The following is a 19,428-nucleotide window of genomic DNA, read 5'->3' on the forward strand; positions in this document are numbered from 1 at the left end:
AATAGGGAAAAGTTGAAAGAGAATTGATTATGCAATTTATATTATTATGTATCTGTATTAACAGTAATAATACAACGTTAATACAAAGATCCCTGATATCGCAAGGCATGCTTTGTGCAAAAGTAATAATAGTAATACTTCATTGTTATACGAATCTACAATTAATATATATGTTGAAAAATGAATGATATCTATACACCTATACCTATCTACCTATCTCTCTCTCTCTCTCTCTCTCTCTCTCTCTCTCTCTCTCTCTCTCTCTCTCTCTCTCTCACACACACACACTCACTATAATTCTTCATTAACAATAAGTATGTAGAATATACACACAGTTAATAGAAATATTATCTATGTCAATATCACTTTTCGCTTACATCTTAAAGTATTTGGCATAATTTTCTTTTTGTTTCTTTATAACAATTCAATAACAAGTGCAAATAATATTTTATACATTTGATACTTATATGTTGATCTATATATACAGATATATTCCGGGTAACTTATAGTTTATATTTCTTTTAGTTAATTTGGTAACAGTAATTATGCACACAGTGCATACCATTTATGGAAATTTGTGCCCAAAATCAATGATTTTATAAGGCAAGAAATAGCTCCATGTATGATATTTTTATTTCATTGGCATCCTTTTGAGATCTGTATATAGGACGATACATCGTGTCACGCAAAGTTGTTGAAACACATACTTCACGTATCTACACACAGCAAATATACGTATATATTATAGTACAGAGATACGTGTCAATAATTATCTGTACAACATTCATTATGATTCGTTGGTATCAAGTGATTAGAAATTCTATTGAAACTGAATACACCTTTCTGTTCCTAGAGATTTACTTATAAGAACTATGCACTATACGTATACGTAAGTAATAGAAATCCTTCATCTCGCAGTACACATTTATTATCTTAGCTTAAGGGGAGGATAAGGAAAAGGAAGGAAGGGAGTGGGGGGAAAAGGTAGATTGAGTAAGGAATTAAAGATCGTTGCAAACGTATAGACCGTAAGAAAGTTATTTTTTCAATGATTCCTATATCTTCGAATATTCAATGCTGTTCCATCATGCGTATCCTTTCTTCTCGAAAGTATTTCCATTTTTCTTTGCAAACACAATAACATAAGTAAGTGTTATCTATTTAAAGCTTCAGTATTTTGGTTTTGAGTATTCTTATTTACGTTATCTCCTTGACCGATCGGACTAGATAATCTAACTGGTTTGATAGACTTTAATTTTGTGGTTCCACCATATCGAAAATTGACATCGCTACAAGTATCCAAAGGATGCATGGTACCTGTCAAGTTGGTCAAAGAATCTTCATTGGTAACTTCGATCTTGCTAGTTGGAACTTTTTTAACGGAGCCTAATTCATACGCCGACTTGGACGGTTTCAATTTTAATTTTGCGTTCGATAGCGGTAACGAGATAGATTTTTCTAAATTAATTGGCTGAATCTTCAAATGATTATCATTTTGTTCAACGTTATCGTTCTGCGAATTCATTGTATCTGTGATTTGTATGTCTATATTGACCGTCTTTGGATCATTTTCATCATTGTTGCTTCGTATATTTGGATCGGTGTACTCGTTTCTAAGGGCTGCCAATTGTGCACGTTGCTTTTGTATGTGATTGTGCGAATTCGAAAAGAAAGAAGATACCCTTTCCAATTTAGTTGCCAGGTTTGGTTGGCTCAACGTAGATTTCAAAGGATAAGGAGGATCGATCACGTTACTATTTCTTAAGAAATTATGCGAATCTCTACCAGCCGAATTGCTTTTAATGAGACCTTGCTTACTATTATCTTCTAATATCTTTAAAGGATATGCTTTGCTCATGTTTCTTCGCTTTTCGGCAATGCTTATCTGAGAAATAATTCTACGTATTTCACCTGGTAAATCTAGATCGTCTCGCGTTTCGCTCAAGTGTTGAATAAATGTACCTAAAGTCGCGACTGTCACTTCGAGACTACGATTCTGAGATTCTAATTTATTCACCACCGCTTGTTGCATAGATCGTGCTGTTTCCAAACGTTGCAGGTTGTTCATCGTTACCTAAAACAAAAAAATTGCATGCGATATATTCGTTCCGCAAAAAAAGGAAAAAAAAAACAAAAAAAAGGCGAAAATATATACCTATATAAAGAATATAATTGTTATATCATATCGAATATTCTTACCTCGAGTTGTTCGTTCAATTGGCCGACTTGTTTCATCAATTGTTTGTTAACCGTCTTGAATTTCTCTAAACTTTCCATCTGAGGCTTTACCGATAGCATTTCTTCTTGTAACACTTGATACTCCACTCTATATTCATTCAATTGCTTCGAAACTTCCATATCCGGATAGAATACACGTTTCATTACACGATCCAAAGTGGCTTTATCTACAGCTGGTACGCGGGTCTAAGAAAGAGGACGGAAAAAATGAAGATACGTGGTTATTCGATGGCACACTTTCGACATAAAAACACAGTTGATTAAATCACAGAGACATATATATATATATTCTTACTTTAAGATATTCCATAATTTCTTCGAAACTATCACAGTAAAGCAATTGATCTTGATGCTCTTCCAATAATGCCACGGCTACTCGAAATAATATTTCTGAGCTTTCGAGAAAAAGTAAATCTGTAACAGAAAGGAAGAAGAGTCAATAAAATTTTCTACAACTTTCTTCTGGCTTAATAATAATATGAGGTAAGGAATGAGAGAAGAAAATAAATTAGGAGGGGATAAACTTACCAAAGACTCTGGTTACAAAACCTAATGGAAACTGACTGGCAAACAAGGTTAACAACCACGGTGCTGCATACAAAGTTGGTGACACTTCGTGCTTGTCAAAATGATCATAAAGTGCCGGTAGTCTATCGTGCAGTAATCTTGATAGTTGATATAAGTGCAATTGTAATGCTGCCATATCTGGAAGGTAGAGTTTTCTCAGGCCTCTCCGAAACATCAGATGTCGTAAGAGAAAAAAAGCCTGATCTTCCACCATCTGATTATGAAACAGGTAGAAAGATTTTTATGATATAGGAAGCGTTTCAAGCTATTATTTAACGCGACATGAACTAGCTTTAACATTGATGGTCTATGCAACATTTAAAGTTACGTTCATTTAAAGGAAAAGTTATATTTACGTGTAAAAGAAGAACGCCAGCCACAAAGCTTAGACCCTGACAATAGCCAACTTCGTGATCCAGGAGAGAATAAGCTTTCAATAAATTGAAAAGTGCCAATTGGCCAGGTCCTAAAGGAGAACTGAAATACGGATGATTCGGAAATGTACGTCCTAAGTCGATGAGAATGGCATGTTGCTGAGACGTGAGTTGTTTCAGTAACAGATCGTAAGAAGTATTGTAGTTCGGAAAATCATGAGTATCTATGGGTGGTTGCTTCAAACAAAATTGTTCCGCTAAGAATTGCCAGACTTCGCCCCTTTTCCCTTTGGGAACACCTGAAACATAACGATTAGACGTTAGATCCTCCTCTCTTTCTTCATTGATAACTCAATTTTTTACCTTGCTTAATGGCATGTAAAAGCATTTGATTGTCGCACTTTGTAGAAACGCGGGATTCCTTGCTAACGAGCAAATCCCATACTTCGACGAGTTCGCGAGCACAGCTGCTAATTTCATCGTACTCCAATTTGATTCTTTTCACCGTTGCTTCCTCTTGACGTTCTTTAATCGAGTTGAAACACATATATACAAAATCATATACGTATATATATAATTAATGGATAAGCGAGTACGCTATAATACCTTTAAGTCTTGCATTCTCTTTTTCCATTCGTATCAGTATCACTTGTTGATTAATCGCTTTCTTCCACAGATCCCTGAGTTCCTCCCTCGTTCTGTGCGTAGCAACAGCACGAGGTGTCTCATTGACATTAGAATTCTCAGATTTTCCATTATTCTTATCGTGTTCTTTATTCGGTGTTACCACTCTATGTAATATCGCCTGTCTCCACGAACTATTCGAATGCATTTCGGTATTTCCATCGCATTCTGTAGGCGACATTTTCGGCGAATTTCCTACTTTCAGGAAGCTGCATAAAAAAGAAAAATGGTATCAAGTTTTTAAGAATTTGTTTTTAAGAAATAATTTTACTTACATATCCATCATGGAACTTCGTGGTCCCGTATTCACAGATAACTGTTGTTCCGGAGATACTCGCAACGATCTCGGCCTGTTAAACGTTTCAGTCGATGACTCGCCTATCGACGATTGACGCGAATTATCGGGACTCTGGCTGCCACTCTTTTGTAATGCGGTGTTGAGATGATTAGAATCCTTCACATGCGATACGAGTCCAAAGTCTTCCCGCGAACCCTTCCGTTTCATAAGATTATCGAAACTATTAGTCAGAGAACGTTTCGCTTTCATGAATATCGTACTGCCAACGCCTACACTGAGATACTGATTCAAAAATTCGCTTCTGAAAATTTATTAAATATTACATAGATACGTTCACTCGTATTTTATATTCACGTAATAATCTTATACCTATTCTCAGCTGTATCGTGAACATGTCTAGCTTGTTTAGCCTCGCAATGAGCACGTAATAATCTAATGAGAAATTGGTTTTGTTCGCGCAAACTCGAACCCGCACCAGAACCTCCTCCGATTGCCTCAGCACCTTTGTATTTGTTCACAACGATCTCCTGCTCGTCTTCCGGCAATTGTTCCATTCGAGAGAATATTATATTTTGTGTTCGTCGATCGTTTTGACCTGAAATAAAGAAGGATAGAAACCATTCATCTGCTATGATTCGAGATAAGAGATTTACGAGAAAATTACCTTCTATCTCTTGACACAGTTTATTATACCAAAACATGGGACAGTGTTCGCAAGAGAATACAGGGTATCTTTCCTTCCTTGTACCATCGCAGGTTGCAACGAATGCTTGGGTGATGGCTGTTGGACAGGATGTAGAAAATAATAAGGAGACACAAGTCGAGCAATTAAGTTCTATGTTTCTCGAATGAGAAAGTTTCATCTTACCTGCAACGAGATCGTCGGCAACGGATTCGGATTGACACTTGAATATATAACCAACGAAACTATCTATCATTATTTCCCTACAGATGAATCCAAAGTGTTCGGAATTCTTTGCACCCTGTACGCAACTCGCTACATCTTTGATTTGTTTGTGAAGCAAAACCTGCTTCCTGTCAGGGCTGATCAATCTCAAATCGGTTCTACCCACCTACGTTGGGAGGATACATCGAATATTAAAATGTAATATCAGAAAAGATCGATTGACCGTCCGAATCATCTTTTCTTACCTGAAATAGCATAGTTCGATTATGCTCGTCGCTGGTCTTTGGACTGGAATCTCTTCTGCCTGTTAAAACGTTACTCATCGAACCAGCACGATTTCTCATAACTGCTGGCACCTGTATATTACCTCCGCTGTTATTGTCAATAGTCGTTGCAGATGTTCCGCTTTGACTACCGTTACCATTGTCTTCGAATCTCGAGGAAGAAGAAGCAACCATTGCCGCAATCGTTAATGTTGCCATCGAGCCATGTCTAGACACATTTTCTACACTGCCCGTTTCGCTGGTACTCGATTCCTAACAGATCGATTAGGCTATGATTATGCTATACATAAGCACAACGACAAGGAAAAGACAATGAGAACAAATTTTTCATGTTGCAATTCAATGTATAGTCAAATCAATTTGATTGAGCTTATCTCAATCGTTAACAAAGGTCTAATATCAAATTTGGAAATACCTAAACGACAGCTATAACGATAGCTAACATGGCTGAAGCAATTTTTTTCTCCCACTCACCGTACTGTTCCTTCTATTACTAGAAAGGAGTAAAGCACCCGCAGAAGACTTTGATTTTTCGAGTCCATGAGAGCGAAATCTGAGGAGGGCATCGTCGATGAAAGATTCGGATACCTTTGGATGGGAGACTCTGATCTTACCGACGTAGAGTACCTGAAAGAAAGCGATCAGCTGGATAATAATGATAAAAAAAAAAAAAAAAAAAAGAAAAAAAAGAGAAAAAAAAAATATATATATATATAGAAGAAAAAATCAATGAATATAAAACAACTGAAAGAGAATTCTCGATCGAATTACTACCTCGAAAAAATGGGAAGAACTAGGAGATATGTCCGCGCCAATCGACATCAAACTGGCAGCACTGCTATACGATTTTTGAGGCGGATCCTTGTCCCTTTCGACTTTCGAAGAAGCTGAGTGTTCCTTCATTTCTCCTAAAAATGTTTGGTTCTGCAATTTGAAGAATCATTTGTTAGTAACAAATACTAACAAGTTGAGAAATATTTAGCGAGTCCATCTAGCGAATCAGGCAACGATCCAACATGTTCTCGGAATTGATTTATAAAACACGCATCCTTTGTATTCCCATTAGACGTTACATACGTTATGTGTTACATAACGAAAAGGCCTACGTTTATGATATTAATGACGGGTAAATTGAAGAATCCCTCTTTTCTTGATTACATTTCGTTCATCGAAATAAAAGGATAGAAATAATATTGGATCGGTAATGTTGCTTGTAGCCACGTAGATAAAAGATAATAAAAAGTATTTCGCAAGGAAACGCAGAGGGAACGTGAAGAAAACGTGGAGGGAACGTGGAGGGCGACCGTGGGGACCAAAATAACTTGCTCGAGGAGCACTCGTCGACCGCATGGCTCCGTTGTTCCCTCCCTCCCTCTCTCTCTCTCTCTCTTTCCCCAAGCCCTCTTCCACCTTCTAATTCTTTTTCATGAAATTCCACCTAGCCAAATTATTTTCCTCTCTTTCGACTTTTCGCTCGTCTCTCCGTCGTTCCGAATCTTTTTACTTTATCGCTGACACAGAAAGCAGATCGTTAGTCCGTAAACAGGGCTTCTCTTATCCAATTAGAAAGCAAGCTTTTTCTTTTACTTCTAACCGTTCGCTTCAACGTAGTCTAGTCACATATGACAGAGGAAACTCTCTTGGATCTACGATCTCTATAATATTTTACAATCAATTTTTATATAGCTCAACCAAACCTGATGATATAGGATAAGAAGGAATTGAATAAGATGCAACTCATCGTTCTCTTTCTTCTAACAGTAAATGATCAAAGTAGCGTATTTATAGTCTGCGTTAAAAGTAGAATATCACGGATCGGTATCGTGAACAATTGATTGAATTCACGTGAAAAATCAGAACAAGATCGAATCACGGATCGATGATTTCTCCTCTCTTCTTTCGTCGTAACGTTAACTCTACGTTACGTAGTCTTTCATTCTGATCGATGTAATCGCACAAATACGACGTCAAAGCCAAACTAATTGTTCGGTCGCATTGCCTCTTCAGTGGTCAAGGATGAAACGTTTTGCGTTACAAGAAGTAGGCGTATTTCGATGAAAAAAAAAAAAAAAAAAAAAGAAGGAAGGAAGAGAGAGAGAGAGAGAGAGAGAGATGATTTTTTTATTCTCTGTTAACTATGAAATGTTAATCAAGCTTTAGATCGATCTCGAGTAGAAAACATACGAGATAAAACGCGACGTTACGTGACGATTTCTTTTTGCGTGCGCTGCAAAGAGAGAAAGAAAGAAACAATTACGACCTACGATCCTACGTTCTATCCTTTTTATCCGTCTCTCATTCCTTCCCATCATCTTAACATCCTTCAACGATATCAAGGATCGTCTTGGTATATTTTCCGTTCGAATGTCCGACTAAGTCTGAGGAATAAATTATTTGCTTTCGAGTTAAAGTTCGAATACTTTCGCAAGGAGGTCTAAGGAAAAGGGTGACACTCTCTATCTGATGAGCGCAACAGCACGTCGAGTGCGCGATCGGCCTAGAATCTAATAATAATATACAGGTTGGTTGATCGTTCGTAACTCTTTCACAATTTCGCGTAGCTTCGTTCCTTAAAGATTTTTTTCGTATGCGACGAAGCATCCCTTGCATAAGAGCTCCATTCTCGTACTCGAAATAAAGATCAATTCACACGTAAAAAGAATGAATTATAAGATAACAGAATTTACGAAATATCACGATCGAGTTTGACGAGTAAATTTCTAATCTTTTCTCTATTTTTATTACTTCTTTTTTCTTTTTCTTTTTTCCATCGACGACTTGAAATATTCAAAAACGTGCGCGCTTTGCGCTCCGTTGCGCACCGCTACGCAAGACTAAGCTTCCATCTACACCTACGAGTCCACGTTTTCCCTGTTTGTTAGTATAATGCGCTTAGTAGAGGCGATACGTAATCGTCTCTACTGATTCTTACGTAATTCGACTTTCAATTTATCCGTGCGAACGGACTAGAAAACGAGCTTTTCTTTCGCCTTCACATAAAGACACTCACCGAAGGTCTTTTATAGCCGATGGCGCAGGCGTCACTTCGAGACGCCATCTTTATGTCTTATTTACCGGTGAAGAAAATCGCTACGCTTGTCATCTTTTTACTTCTCCGATTCTTCAATCAGACGTCCAAATCTTATTTGCTTTCTTTACTTTTGCAGGAGTATCTTCTGAATCTTACGATGAATTAACGATCGGCAATTGTTCCTTGAAATCGTAGAGCTCTTTTTTTCACAATAAACGAAGTTTTGCTCACTCTTCTGATCTCGATCTTCTGATGACGATAATAGGATCATGGGTCTTTAATTTCATCAAATTCCATTGAGGTTCAATTATATCTTGATTTTTTTTCCTTCGATCATTAGCACAGATCTCGAAGATAGTCTTGAAACTCGACGAAAGTAAACATTGTTTTAAACAAATAACATTTCTTCTGCAAAAAAAATAAAAAGAAAAAAAAAAGAAATCAAGAGGCGTCGAAGAATTTCTTTCTCCTTTTGGTTGATTATTTTCTTCTCGGCATACCACTCGAAGCTAAAACCGTTCGCGACGAGAGAAACGGTACATCTCGAACATGCAACGCTTCAGCGTCGACTGACTCAAACGAGCAAGTCTATGAATTTCGACGAGACGAATCGAACGCCTCCGACCGCGATCTTTCTATGATTTGACTAAATGACAAATCTCTCGCAATGATTGCCAAGCGAGTAGAAAATAAACTAAATCCATCAAATCATTTCGAATATGAATTATCTTTCTTTATATCGAAATAAATGAATTTTTTTACGTTTCCAAGTCATCTCGATTCTTTGTTACGCGCCTACGCGACCTTGCCTATTGAAATTTTGGCATAAACAAGCATGACATTGCTTGAGATTCTCTTCTATAGTATTTTTAGTCTTTGCACTTATTTGTGTTTCCTTTGAACGCAAGCGACTGATCCCAACGCAACTTTGCTTTCTCGATCGCAAATAATTAAGTACTTTCTTCTGATGTCAGAATCTTACATATCCGGCATATTCAAGGCAAAGAAATAAAGTAAAATCGGTTACGTGCGAAATGGACAATCTATAAACGGAGAATGAAGGATAAACTCGTGTTCGTATATACATATGTACATATACGTAAATAATAGGTATATAACAACAACGAATGAGAATGACGATTATCGCGAGAGACACGTTCGTAATACAATGCCGTTCGCTTCGTATCGCGTAAAAGGCTATTCCCAAGATAAAAACGAAAAATGCAAGCATTTAAGGAATTAAGTATTATATACACATCACGTATGTTTCTGGCGACATTAATGGCGAGCTTATAAAATATTGTTATTGCTGTATAACTCGTACCTATATTGTTATTGTTACATATATATATATATATGTATATATGTATATGTATATATATGAAATATAGGAGAGTTAACCAGAGTGGCCGCGTAATCGGTAATTTTAAATCGTCTTCTTCTACGACTCCTTCCTCTTGTTAATTTTGCCGAGTTAGGCGAAGAAACGTAACAAGAACGGCACGTAGGAAGGAGCTAGGGCCAAAAAGTCAAGTATACTATCGTTAAAGCAGACCGCCGACGCGAAATAAGAAGAAGAAGAAGATGACGATTATTTTAAATAAGAAGAACATTTTCTTTTGAATCTTTCGAATCAGTGTACTCAACGATGCTTCACAATTTATGGCAAGAAAAATAAACAGGTAGACGAGAAGAGAGGAGGCATTTAAAAATAGATGACTTCGTCGTTGTTGTCGTCGATTTTTGTCTGTCGTTGATTTTTGCCTGTCGTCGACGGTCGTCGACGGTCGTCGTCGTTGTCAAGCAAAGAAGAGATAGATGAGTACCTTGATTCTTCGGTGCATCACCGCGTTCTTACGCAATTGATACACACGAACTCAACGAATGTTGATAGAAAGACAAGCATACTTTAGTTAAAAATAAAATAGGTTATAAAGGAAGATAATCTCAAAACAAAAGTTAAATAAAATTATCACTTTTTTTTTTCTCTCTGTAGAAAAGAAACGTGCGAATGAGATTGGAGTAAAGCCATGTGGTTCGAGTTTAGAATCGAACGTAACTAAGTACATAATTTACCGCCTGTTATCAATTTCGATCGATCGAGATCGAAAGTATTTACGATGTCTCTGTATAATTCCAGAAGGATAGATAAAGTTTTTACATATCTACGATTTATATCATTTGATCCCTAAAACGTAATAGCGATAGGATAGATTCAATGACATATTTTGCACGGAAAAAGGAACTTAAATAACTGGCTTAAATAAATAGCTGGTTTGTCCCATTTTGTTATAAGCCTACCTGGTATTTTTGTGCACGAAGAAGAAACTTGGACGAAGGGAGGATGAAAACGAAGACGAAGGAAAACGTTCCTCTCGGCGAATACAGCCTCCAAGGAATGATATGCGAGAAATCTCGAATGCAACTTTCACCGGATTACTGGCACGCAAAGTCGCACGGCGTCGTCGAACGTGTAACACCTTTGAAATACTAATTCTAAGCCAAGAACAAGAATTGTCCAACTTTGATCCAGGAAATATCGAGCTAACGCTTAAAATCATCCGACTCCGTTCGCTTAATGATAGCTAATGATTTATCTCTTTCGATCCTGTCGAACTTTAAGGACAGATTTAATAATAGTCAGATAGAAAAAGTAAATTGTGCGATAGTGTTATAACATTCATAGTTATAGATGCATAAGAGTGCACACCGCAAACGTTTATTGGTCGACGAGAGAACGTTCTTTCTCGATTGGTTACTTTGCAAAGTGTATCACGATCGTGTCAACCTAAAACTCTAAACCATATATCAGACATATGTATATACATACGTATATACGAATGCATTGGGATGCCTCATTGGAATGCATATGAATGCATGCGGTACGACTATCGCCGAATTGAATTGCGTGTTTTCTCCAAAAGAACGTTTCTCCTTCGAAATACGATTTTTATATACGATCAAAGAGCAAAAATCAATCTTAACATTCTACTTCTTCTTTTCTACATTGGAAACTAGAATTTAGCATAACAAGTTTCACCGTAGAGAATGTTTTTTAATAGCTAACACAACATATTACGATGCATTCCGTGACATGTAAATTATGCATAAATTTCCTGAACAAACATATATATATATATACATATACATATACATATATATTCTTGCCAAAACATTTAAAAAATTATCTACAAAGATATGATATCTCTTTATTGTACTTCTTAAAGATTATCAACATTCTTCTAGAGTAAGAAAAGAATTAAAAAAAGAACAAAGAAAGAAAAGAAAGATTTTTTTTTATTGGGCGCGGTCCGATATCAACAAATTTTTCTATATGATCGAGCATCTTGATATAGATACAAACTTGTAAACAATGTAACGAAACGTAAATAAACTTCACCTTCGCGACGCTTGTTTATTAGCAACGGATTTGAAAGATGTGAAATACATGTCGCTTCTCCCTCCCTCTCTCTCTTTCTCTCTCTCTCTCTCTCTCTCTCTCTCACTCCCTCGGGATTGTTTACAATACTAGTTTAGCGCAAACAGCTGGAAAGTGAAGGACATAACCTACCGCTTTAGATTTTTTTCAACGTACTATAAAGGATCGCATATTGATGTAAATAAGTGATCGTCTTTTTTGTTTACCTTTGTACAGTCTGCCAGGTAACGTGAGACTTCGCTCGTCGAATAAATCGTATGCGTTATACGAAACTCTTGTTCTTTTTGTATTTCTCGTGTATCTACACCTAAGTTCTAGTGTATTATTAATGATCACGCTCCACTACATTTCGTTGATTTTCGAACGATGAACTTTTTCTACAAATCGGCGTAATTTTTCTTCTTGAATGATTCTCGAATACACATAGCATCTCGATTCACAAAGAAGCAGTAAGAATGGCATACATATGTCAAGTATGCTCTGAACTGTACGGCGAAACGTATGTTACTATCCGCCGTTCCAATTCACTTCTATTTATTCACTATTTTCCGTCACATTTTGTCAGTAGGTGGCGCAAGGTGAAAAATCTGAAAATGTCAGTCGATCTGTTTCGTTTCTTTAAAAGGTTTGTCGTTTTTCTCCTACGTCTCTATTCTTTTTATCCTTTTTATTTGACAATTTTTATTGTCATTATATTTATATTCTATTTGATCAAACGATTTTGATCCAATACACATTGACTTAACCTCTTGTTCCTACTTCAGATTATGTTATATTGTTGGTCATCCAATAAGAAGACATAAAAAAAAACTTATGCGCTATATTAAAACTTAATATCAAATCTTTTTACAATTACATTCATTTAAAAGCTTTGTAAATTTCAAATTATGTTCTGTGAAATAATGTTCTTATGTTATAGTTCTTCTGTCTGATTTCGTCGTTGAAAGGCCAGGAAAAGATTTTTAACAAAAATTTGTTTGCATTATACATAAAGAACATATAATTTATTTGTCATTTTGTGTTATAGATTTGCATAAAACATTGCATTTGGATTCTATTGCCAAAAAAGAGAAATTTAAACAAACATGCGATCTTTTTAAGATTACTATCACTTAAGAGCTTCACAAACTTAAGCTCTTAATGGCAATTTTTATCTCATAACTTTTTTATGTGATTTCATTGATGAGACATCGTTAAGATATTTTTATCACCGAATGTAGAGATAGCCAGCTAATTCTTACGTTTTATCATATTTAGAAAAATTAACATTATGCTAAAATAATACTATTATTGAAATGAAATTGTAAGTATCTATAATAAACACTTCTTTATTATACTGAAACAGTAACGATATTTAATGTTTCAGGAAAACTTTGTGCCAGGCTTAAGTACACAGTACACAGTCCTATTGAACTTTTATTTTCTTTTATTATTATATTAAGAAAAAGGAATCGTGTGTGTTATAATCAATTTAAAGATTAGAATTAACCATTATTGTCAGATGTTTATTATTATCTTTCTTACATGTATCTAACTATTAGTCCAATTGCTTTGTAAATTTTTGTACTTTTATGTAGACAAATTTTATAATTGATAGCAATGAAGAATGCCAAACTTAATTCTTCAAACTTAATAAAGAACAAATTCCAAACATTTAGATATTCAAAATATCTTGTAGACAGTTAATATATTATAAAAGTTCACAAAAAGTGAACTCTTTTAGAACTCTTTTCTCTTTCTAGAACAAGATCATGTCATAAAGTTCATGAAAAGGGATTAGTAATTAAAGATGATCATTAGTAATGCCTTAAACACATACAATTGTCAGTATATCTATATATATATATATATGAGAGTCAGTAATTTTTGATCCTCATATCGTCGGAAAAATTTCGATTTCATAACAGGAACACATGACAATAATGGAGTTCGTCGGATAAGTACAGTTCACACACATTAATTATCATAATGGGGACGGTTCACTGATATTATTTTTTAATTAACAAATAAAAGACGGACACACAAGATGGCGCAAGAGGTCAATTTTAAACATATCAAAAAAGTTCACTTTCAAAGTTCTTCATCACGCTTGTTCATTACCGAGATGGATTTCTTTCAGATTCCGATGAGTGAAACTCTCTCTTTTAAATGAATACTTTTAATAATTTTTGAATCATTTCTAGTCTCTAATGTAGATGAAATCCAATGAACAACATTTAAACAATAGTACATTCTTTTAAACATTAAAAAGATGAATACGCTCGAGAAACATAAAATAATTTTAATATAAAATTCCAATACTTAAAAATTTTTATCTCGAGATAATTGGTCTTGTGCAATTTAAACACTTTCCCACTTTTTCTTAACTTTGACTATTACCGAGTTAGTTTTCTTTAGTTCTGCAATTTCCGTTAGGTGCCGACACATGTATCGTCTTCGCTCTTTTTAAATCGACATCAGCTGATACCATGATCAGCTGATACCATGCAGTAGAACTCCACTACCCTCATGTATCCCTGTTAAGAAATCGGAATTTTTGCGACAATATGGCAGCCATTTAGTGACCTTCGTATATATAGATATACTGGCAATGTTAATGTAGCACAAAACGCATTAAAAATTATTTTCCTTCGTTATCAGCCACTTTTTATGAACTTTTGTGATATCATCTCGTTCTAAAAGGGATACGGAATATTTTAAATATCTAAATGTTTATATCTAGAATTATCGGAAATTGCATTAATAATATTATTAATCAGTCTTAGTCACTTCTAAAAATTATAATATCATTAATCATAATCTTCAATGTACACGTAGTACAATGAACTAATATTTAAATAATAATACATTCGGTCAAACGTTTCAAAGGGACTACTGACGGAAGGGAAACTCGAACGTATGGAAAATGAAGAAGCACAGATACGATAATATATTAAAGATAAAGGAGAATTTATTATTTACATTATTATCACATTATTCGGATCATATCAATACCTTAGACATATAAGGGCCGTCCAATTCGTAACCCATTTTTCTGTAATAATTTCTTGTACCAACGCCCGAGATAACAGCAATTTTATGAGATCTGTGTTCTTCTCTCGCAATGCGTTCTGCTTCTTCCATTAGAAGCATTCCAAAACCTTGATGTTGAAATTTGGTAGGATCACGCGCATGAACGGGTACTACACTACCATAAACATGTAATTCTCTTACTATCGAGCATTTATTCTTCAACTCGGATCTGTAAAAGTAAGCGTCTTTTTGAATTGAAGAAAATGTCCCTGTAGAAAGAGTGAAATTGAATTACCTAAAGGTATCCGGGGAACATTTTCTTAGACGAAGCAAACCAATTAAAATGTCTTGCATAGGATCTTCGTAAGAAAGAAACGTTTCCCATCCGTTGTTGGCAACGTAATCACGACGTATTAATTCGACTTCGTACGGCTGAACTTTATTATGTATCTCTTGTATTCCTACTTCACGTGTACGGACATCACGACAATCGGTACCTAAGTCTTTCATTTTAGCTAATGCCAATTCACGTAGATTACCATGTTCCACGCCAGAACTATAAAGGTTTTGTAAATGATATAAATCGTCCAAGATATGATACGTGATAATCACGTAAAGAACGTTACCTGACCAAAGGCATTGGTATATCTCTTTGTACGCGATAGACACGCGTCCACGGCGGTATTAAAGACAAAATGCGTGCTATTAAGTCAATCAAAACTGTCGGTGTATAACTCTTGTATCTACCAGTTTTCCATAATTCGTACAATCCAGTACCACGTATCACTAACGTTGGATAGATCTTTAGGCCGTCCGTTCGAAAAGTAGGATTTTCAAAGAATTCCTGTATAAATTATATAAATATTTCATTAGTATGGGACACAAATAATATAGGAATCTAGTAACGTACAATAAATTGTTCAACGTCTCTTTCGATATCGACGTTCGGTAAATCTGGCATCATGTGCGCTATAACTTTGAAACCTGCATCTTTTGATAATTGGAAACTTTCGCATACTGCACGAACGGTATGTCCTCTGTTTGTGTCCCGTGCAACATCCTCGTATACGGATTGTACGCCGATCTCAAGACGCGTGCACCTAGAGCATCAATGAGAGAGCGACTTAACGATTAAATCGTACTCACGCGTGATCTATGGTTAATTGAATATTTAAAATGTATATACCCATAGCGCAGCATATCCGACAAGTGCTTTTTTAAACAATAATCCGGTCGTGTCTCGATGGTTATACCAATGCATTTTGTACGACTCCGTTCCGAATACTTGACTGCTTCATCTACGTTATTGCTTATATGGCCGGATAAAGCATCGTGTAAATTCCGTACGAAATAATCCCTATAATCCTCTGGCAAGGACATAAACGTTCCACCCATCACGATAAATTCGACTTTATCGACACTGTGTCCTAATTGTTTCAACTATTTAACGTGAATAATATTGTATTAAAGAATTTAATGGTACGATAACAGAAGATATTTATCATACTTGTTCCATACGATGTCTCGTTTGCAAAAACGGATTATATCTTGCACGTATAGCTCTCATAGACGTAGGCTCATAACCGGTATATGATTGCGTAGAATACTCAAAATCAGAATCTGGACCACCAGGGCAATATACGCAAATGTTTCCTGTCATATTGATATGGGGACATCTGTGCGGTTTGCACATAACGGCTACCACTGCTATCTTTAAAGAAACGATTATTTATTATTGTTTCTATTATAGCAAGTGCTAAAGTTTTATATAGTTTTACGATGTAGAAACGAACCCCGCTAGCTGTTCTAATAGGTTTGGCCTTTAATTTAGGCACTAAAATGTTTCTTGCATCTGCAGGTACGGCAGCTATTATGTCGACTAACCTAGGAGATCTATCCAGGCCATATTTCGAAGATATACGTGTTTTTAATTTATTCAAATCGACATCTCTATTATCTCGATGAGCTTTCAATAATTCTTGTATAATTTCTCCAATCGTGATAACCATACGTTCCTCCTTGCTTTGTGTGAAATCTATTGAGAGAATTATTATGGTGAATTACAGTATGATAAATTTATAAAAAGTACTTCACAGGTATTAATCTGTGATAAAATTAATGTACGTACCTTTCGCTTTCCGAACCATGATTATGCGCACAGCTTTTCAAAACTCTTCCTTTTATAAATATCTTTAACGAGGTTTAAACGTTTGACTTCTCATTTGATCATTCCCCAAACCGTTGAACATTAAATTCCGAAGATGAGTAACTACTGTTTGACCATAAGCATCGCTTTATGATTATGTGCACGACGGTAAGATGGCGTTAGTGTTTAAAAATAGAAAATCGCGCCTTAAGTTAAATATCCTCGTTTATTTTTTTATTATTTGAAAAATATTACAATTGTTTTCTTGATCGACCAAAATCTATGTACGTCCTGTCAAAAAATTAATATTCAATTTAACGATCAATCGAAAGATTATCATCTATATGAATGATAATCGAATCTTTCAAATTTGCCGCTAATGAAATTGGCGAGAAGGCAGCACCGTTGAACTTCCATGAGTAAGACAAAGATGCACTGTCGGGGCTCTTACATATAGGCCCCTTTTGTCGACTAAAGTTTTATCGTTTAAAAATGATACACGCAAGCCGTATTTTATACGCTGATATCAAACGTTCGAAGCTATTTTGCAACAACAATTCTTCTCTTAACAGTAAGGGAAAAAAAAGGAAAGCGAAGAAATGGTCGATAAAAAGAGTCGATACGAATAGATAGGAGGTACAAAAGGGGAAAAGAGATGGAGAGAATGGGTACGAGAGTGGGGATACGATGGACGATGCTGATTGGTGGAAGGAGAGCAAGTGAGTATTGGTTGGGTGGATTAGACCGATAGCGGAGACCGTTTCGCGGCGTGGCGCAGCGTATAGAAAAGCGGCAGGATCAGTTTGCATTTGAACGTCGCGGTGTTTCTTTCGCGCTATTTCGCAAGCGAGTTTGTTTCGAGCTATCAAAAAGATTTCTCCGAGATAATAACGTAGTAATAATCGTAGTAATAATCGTATTAAGCTGACCATAATTGGAACGATAAAATCAAATTTAAATAGGGAAATTGCGAAAGAAAAAGAACATTATTTGCCTAAACGTCTCTTTCGACTTTCTATACGTTTCTAATGCAAGAAGGCGCAACTACGAAGAAGATTTTCTCTTTCGATGTGAAAGAACAGTGAGAAGGAACAGTGGTAAAAAGGGGAGACGTAAGAAAAAAGAAAATCAAGAAGTCGCGGGTCGTTGAACGAGCGCGCGCGCAGGGGCGAAACCCTCTGGTCTCGTGTCTCGTCGGTGTGTGTATACGCGAATACCCTCTCTCGGGCGCGCGCGCGCGCGCGCGCACGAGCGGGAGTGAGAGAGAGAGAAGAGACGCGCGTGCGCGTCCCGCGTATCGCACGGCCAAGGAGAGCGAAAAACGCAATTGAAGGAAGAACAAGTAGAAGAGAAGAAGAAGAAGAAGAAGAAGAAGAAGAAGAAGAAGAAGAAGAAGAAGTAGCAGAAGCAGAAGAAAGAAGAAGGAGGAAAGAGGAGGAAAGGAAATAGGCGGAGGTCGGAGGACGGTCGGAAGAGCGCAAATTTACCGAATTGATGAGATTTTAATTCTCATCTTAAAAGACTTACGAGATTCGAGAGAAGAAGATAGGCTTGCGTATCGATATAGTAAGGAGTCTCTTCTTTTAAAGCGAGAGGGAAAACGAGTGCGTGCGTGCGTGCGTGCGTGCGTGCGTGCGTACTCGCTCGCTCGCTCGCGTGCATGCGTGTGTACGCAAGAGGCAGGGCCAGCAGAGAGGTGGTGCGTGTCGTCGAGTGAGGAGAGAGCCTCGAAAGAAGAGAAAAACAAAACACTCTCGGGTGAAAAGCAATGCGGGTTCATTGACTGCGCGCGTCAAGCAATGGCCGCATGTTCGTGCCCGGTGCATAGTGCGCGCGTGACAGGAGCTGCAACGAGAAGGAGGAGGAGCTCGATCGAGGATACGACGAGGACGAGACGAGCATTCCCGACGTCTACCACGTCGACGTCCTCGAAGGCTGCCCACGAGACCGAACGGTGCACCGCCGACGAACTCGTGCGAACTCGGCAAACTCGGTGAGTCGACCTTCTTTCTCTCTTTCTACACCCCTCTCCGCCTTTCTCCTCCGCCTCCTCCGCCACCGCTGCCGCCGCCTCCGCCTCCGCCTCCTCCTTCTTCTGATCCAGGAGGTACCAAACGAGACCGTATCGACTGTGCGTCGCGCGCCGGCTTCTTATTCTTCTTCGCGTTCGACGAGTTCGTCTTATCAACCCAGTAATTTTCTCCTTCTTTCTTTTTCGCTAAGAGAGATCGATTTTATATTTCTTTTCGGTATCTCCCTTCCCACATCTTTCTTTTAATCGAATATCGTTACATTTCCGTTGTACCTTTTTTCTTCCCCCTTGCTATCTCATTTCGATGCTGGACCAAACGATCTTTGCAAGGATGTGATCCTTCGCGTGATCGGCTTCGGTGTATAATTCGTTAAACTTGTCAAGATTCTATCTTGTCAAGAAAGCACGAACGATAA

At 36.9% G+C, this 19,428-nt stretch overlaps 4 protein-coding genes across 8 annotated transcripts in view; 2 read left to right on the forward strand and 2 right to left on the reverse strand.

Moving 5' to 3' along the window:
* Positions 1-19,428, forward strand: part of LOC124429053 (carbonic anhydrase 7-like) — a 393,187-nt gene that overhangs the window by 248,810 nt on the left and 124,949 nt on the right. The gene's annotated exons all lie outside the window — the stretch shown is intronic.
* LOC124429026 (TBC1 domain family member 1) lies at positions 36-12,335 on the reverse strand. 4 transcript variants are annotated; one of them, XM_046973729.1, is made up of 15 exons: positions 12,029-12,335; positions 6,127-6,276; positions 5,827-5,979; positions 5,314-5,604; positions 5,030-5,234; positions 4,826-4,942; positions 4,531-4,756; positions 4,139-4,462; positions 3,786-4,072; positions 3,543-3,704; positions 3,162-3,478; positions 2,767-3,019; positions 2,534-2,652; positions 2,200-2,424; positions 36-2,074 (listed from the first exon to the last, which is right to left on the reverse strand). In XM_046973729.1, the coding sequence occupies exons 2-15, from the start codon at positions 6,253-6,255 to the stop codon at positions 1,154-1,156; spliced, it is 3,729 nt and encodes a 1,242-aa protein (XP_046829685.1). In that variant the 5' UTR covers positions 6,256-6,276; positions 12,029-12,335; the 3' UTR covers positions 36-1,153. The 4 variants fall into 4 exon arrangements, with proteins under 4 accessions (XP_046829685.1, XP_046829686.1, XP_046829684.1 ...); XM_046973730.1 differs by lacking the exon at positions 12,029-12,335 and adding an exon at positions 10,685-10,983; XM_046973728.1 differs by lacking the exon at positions 12,029-12,335 and adding an exon at positions 8,363-8,997.
* LOC124429038 (elongator complex protein 3) lies at positions 14,755-17,109 on the reverse strand. Of its 2 annotated transcripts, XM_046973814.1 has the most exons (8): positions 16,963-17,109; positions 16,628-16,869; positions 16,342-16,545; positions 16,021-16,274; positions 15,745-15,934; positions 15,461-15,678; positions 15,130-15,390; positions 14,755-15,063 (listed from the first exon to the last, which is right to left on the reverse strand). In XM_046973814.1, exons 1-8 carry the CDS (start codon positions 16,979-16,981, stop codon positions 14,805-14,807), a joined length of 1,647 nt encoding a protein of 548 aa, XP_046829770.1. In that variant the 5' UTR covers positions 16,982-17,109; the 3' UTR covers positions 14,755-14,804. The 2 variants fall into 2 exon arrangements, with proteins under 2 accessions (XP_046829770.1, XP_046829771.1); XM_046973815.1 differs by lacking the exon at positions 16,963-17,109 and having other exon boundaries at positions 16,342-16,541; positions 16,628-16,769.
* The window catches only part of LOC124429033 (ABC transporter G family member 14), a 43,839-nt gene continuing 41,667 nt past the window's right edge, over positions 17,257-19,428 (forward strand). Inside the window, exon 1 of the mRNA XM_046973760.1 lies at positions 17,257-18,973. The gene's annotated coding sequence lies outside the window, so the exon portion shown is untranslated. The remainder of the gene's footprint in view (positions 18,974-19,428) is intronic.

This window comes from Vespa crabro, chromosome 14 (assembly GCF_910589235.1).
Source record: "Vespa crabro chromosome 14, iyVesCrab1.2, whole genome shotgun sequence".
NCBI lineage: Eukaryota > Metazoa > Arthropoda > Insecta > Hymenoptera > Vespidae > Vespa > Vespa crabro.

What these genes read in the sequence shown, in the direction of transcription:
- LOC124429026 (XM_046973728.1), bottom strand. Translation starts at nt 8,410, where the DNA reads ATGGCGTCTCGAAGTGACGCCTGCGCCATCGGCTATAAAAGACCTTCG. An exon ending in AGAGAATGCAAGACTTAAAG is followed by an intron (nt 3,705 to 3,785) that starts GTATTATAGCGT and finishes ACTCGATTAAAG; the next exon opens with AACGTCAAGAGGAAGCAACG. An exon ending in CTGGCGTTCTTCTTTTACAC is followed by an intron (nt 3,020 to 3,161) that starts GTAAATATAACT and finishes TTTCATAATCAG; the next exon opens with ATGGTGGAAGATCAGGCTTT.
- LOC124429038 (XM_046973814.1), bottom strand. An exon ending in CGAGACATCGTATGGAACAA is followed by an intron (nt 16,275 to 16,341) that starts GTATGATAAATA and finishes CACGTTAAATAG; the next exon opens with TTGAAACAATTAGGACACAG. An exon ending in TGTTCCCCGGATACCTTTAG is followed by an intron (nt 15,064 to 15,129) that starts GTAATTCAATTT and finishes TTACTTTTACAG; the next exon opens with ATCCGAGTTGAAGAATAAAT.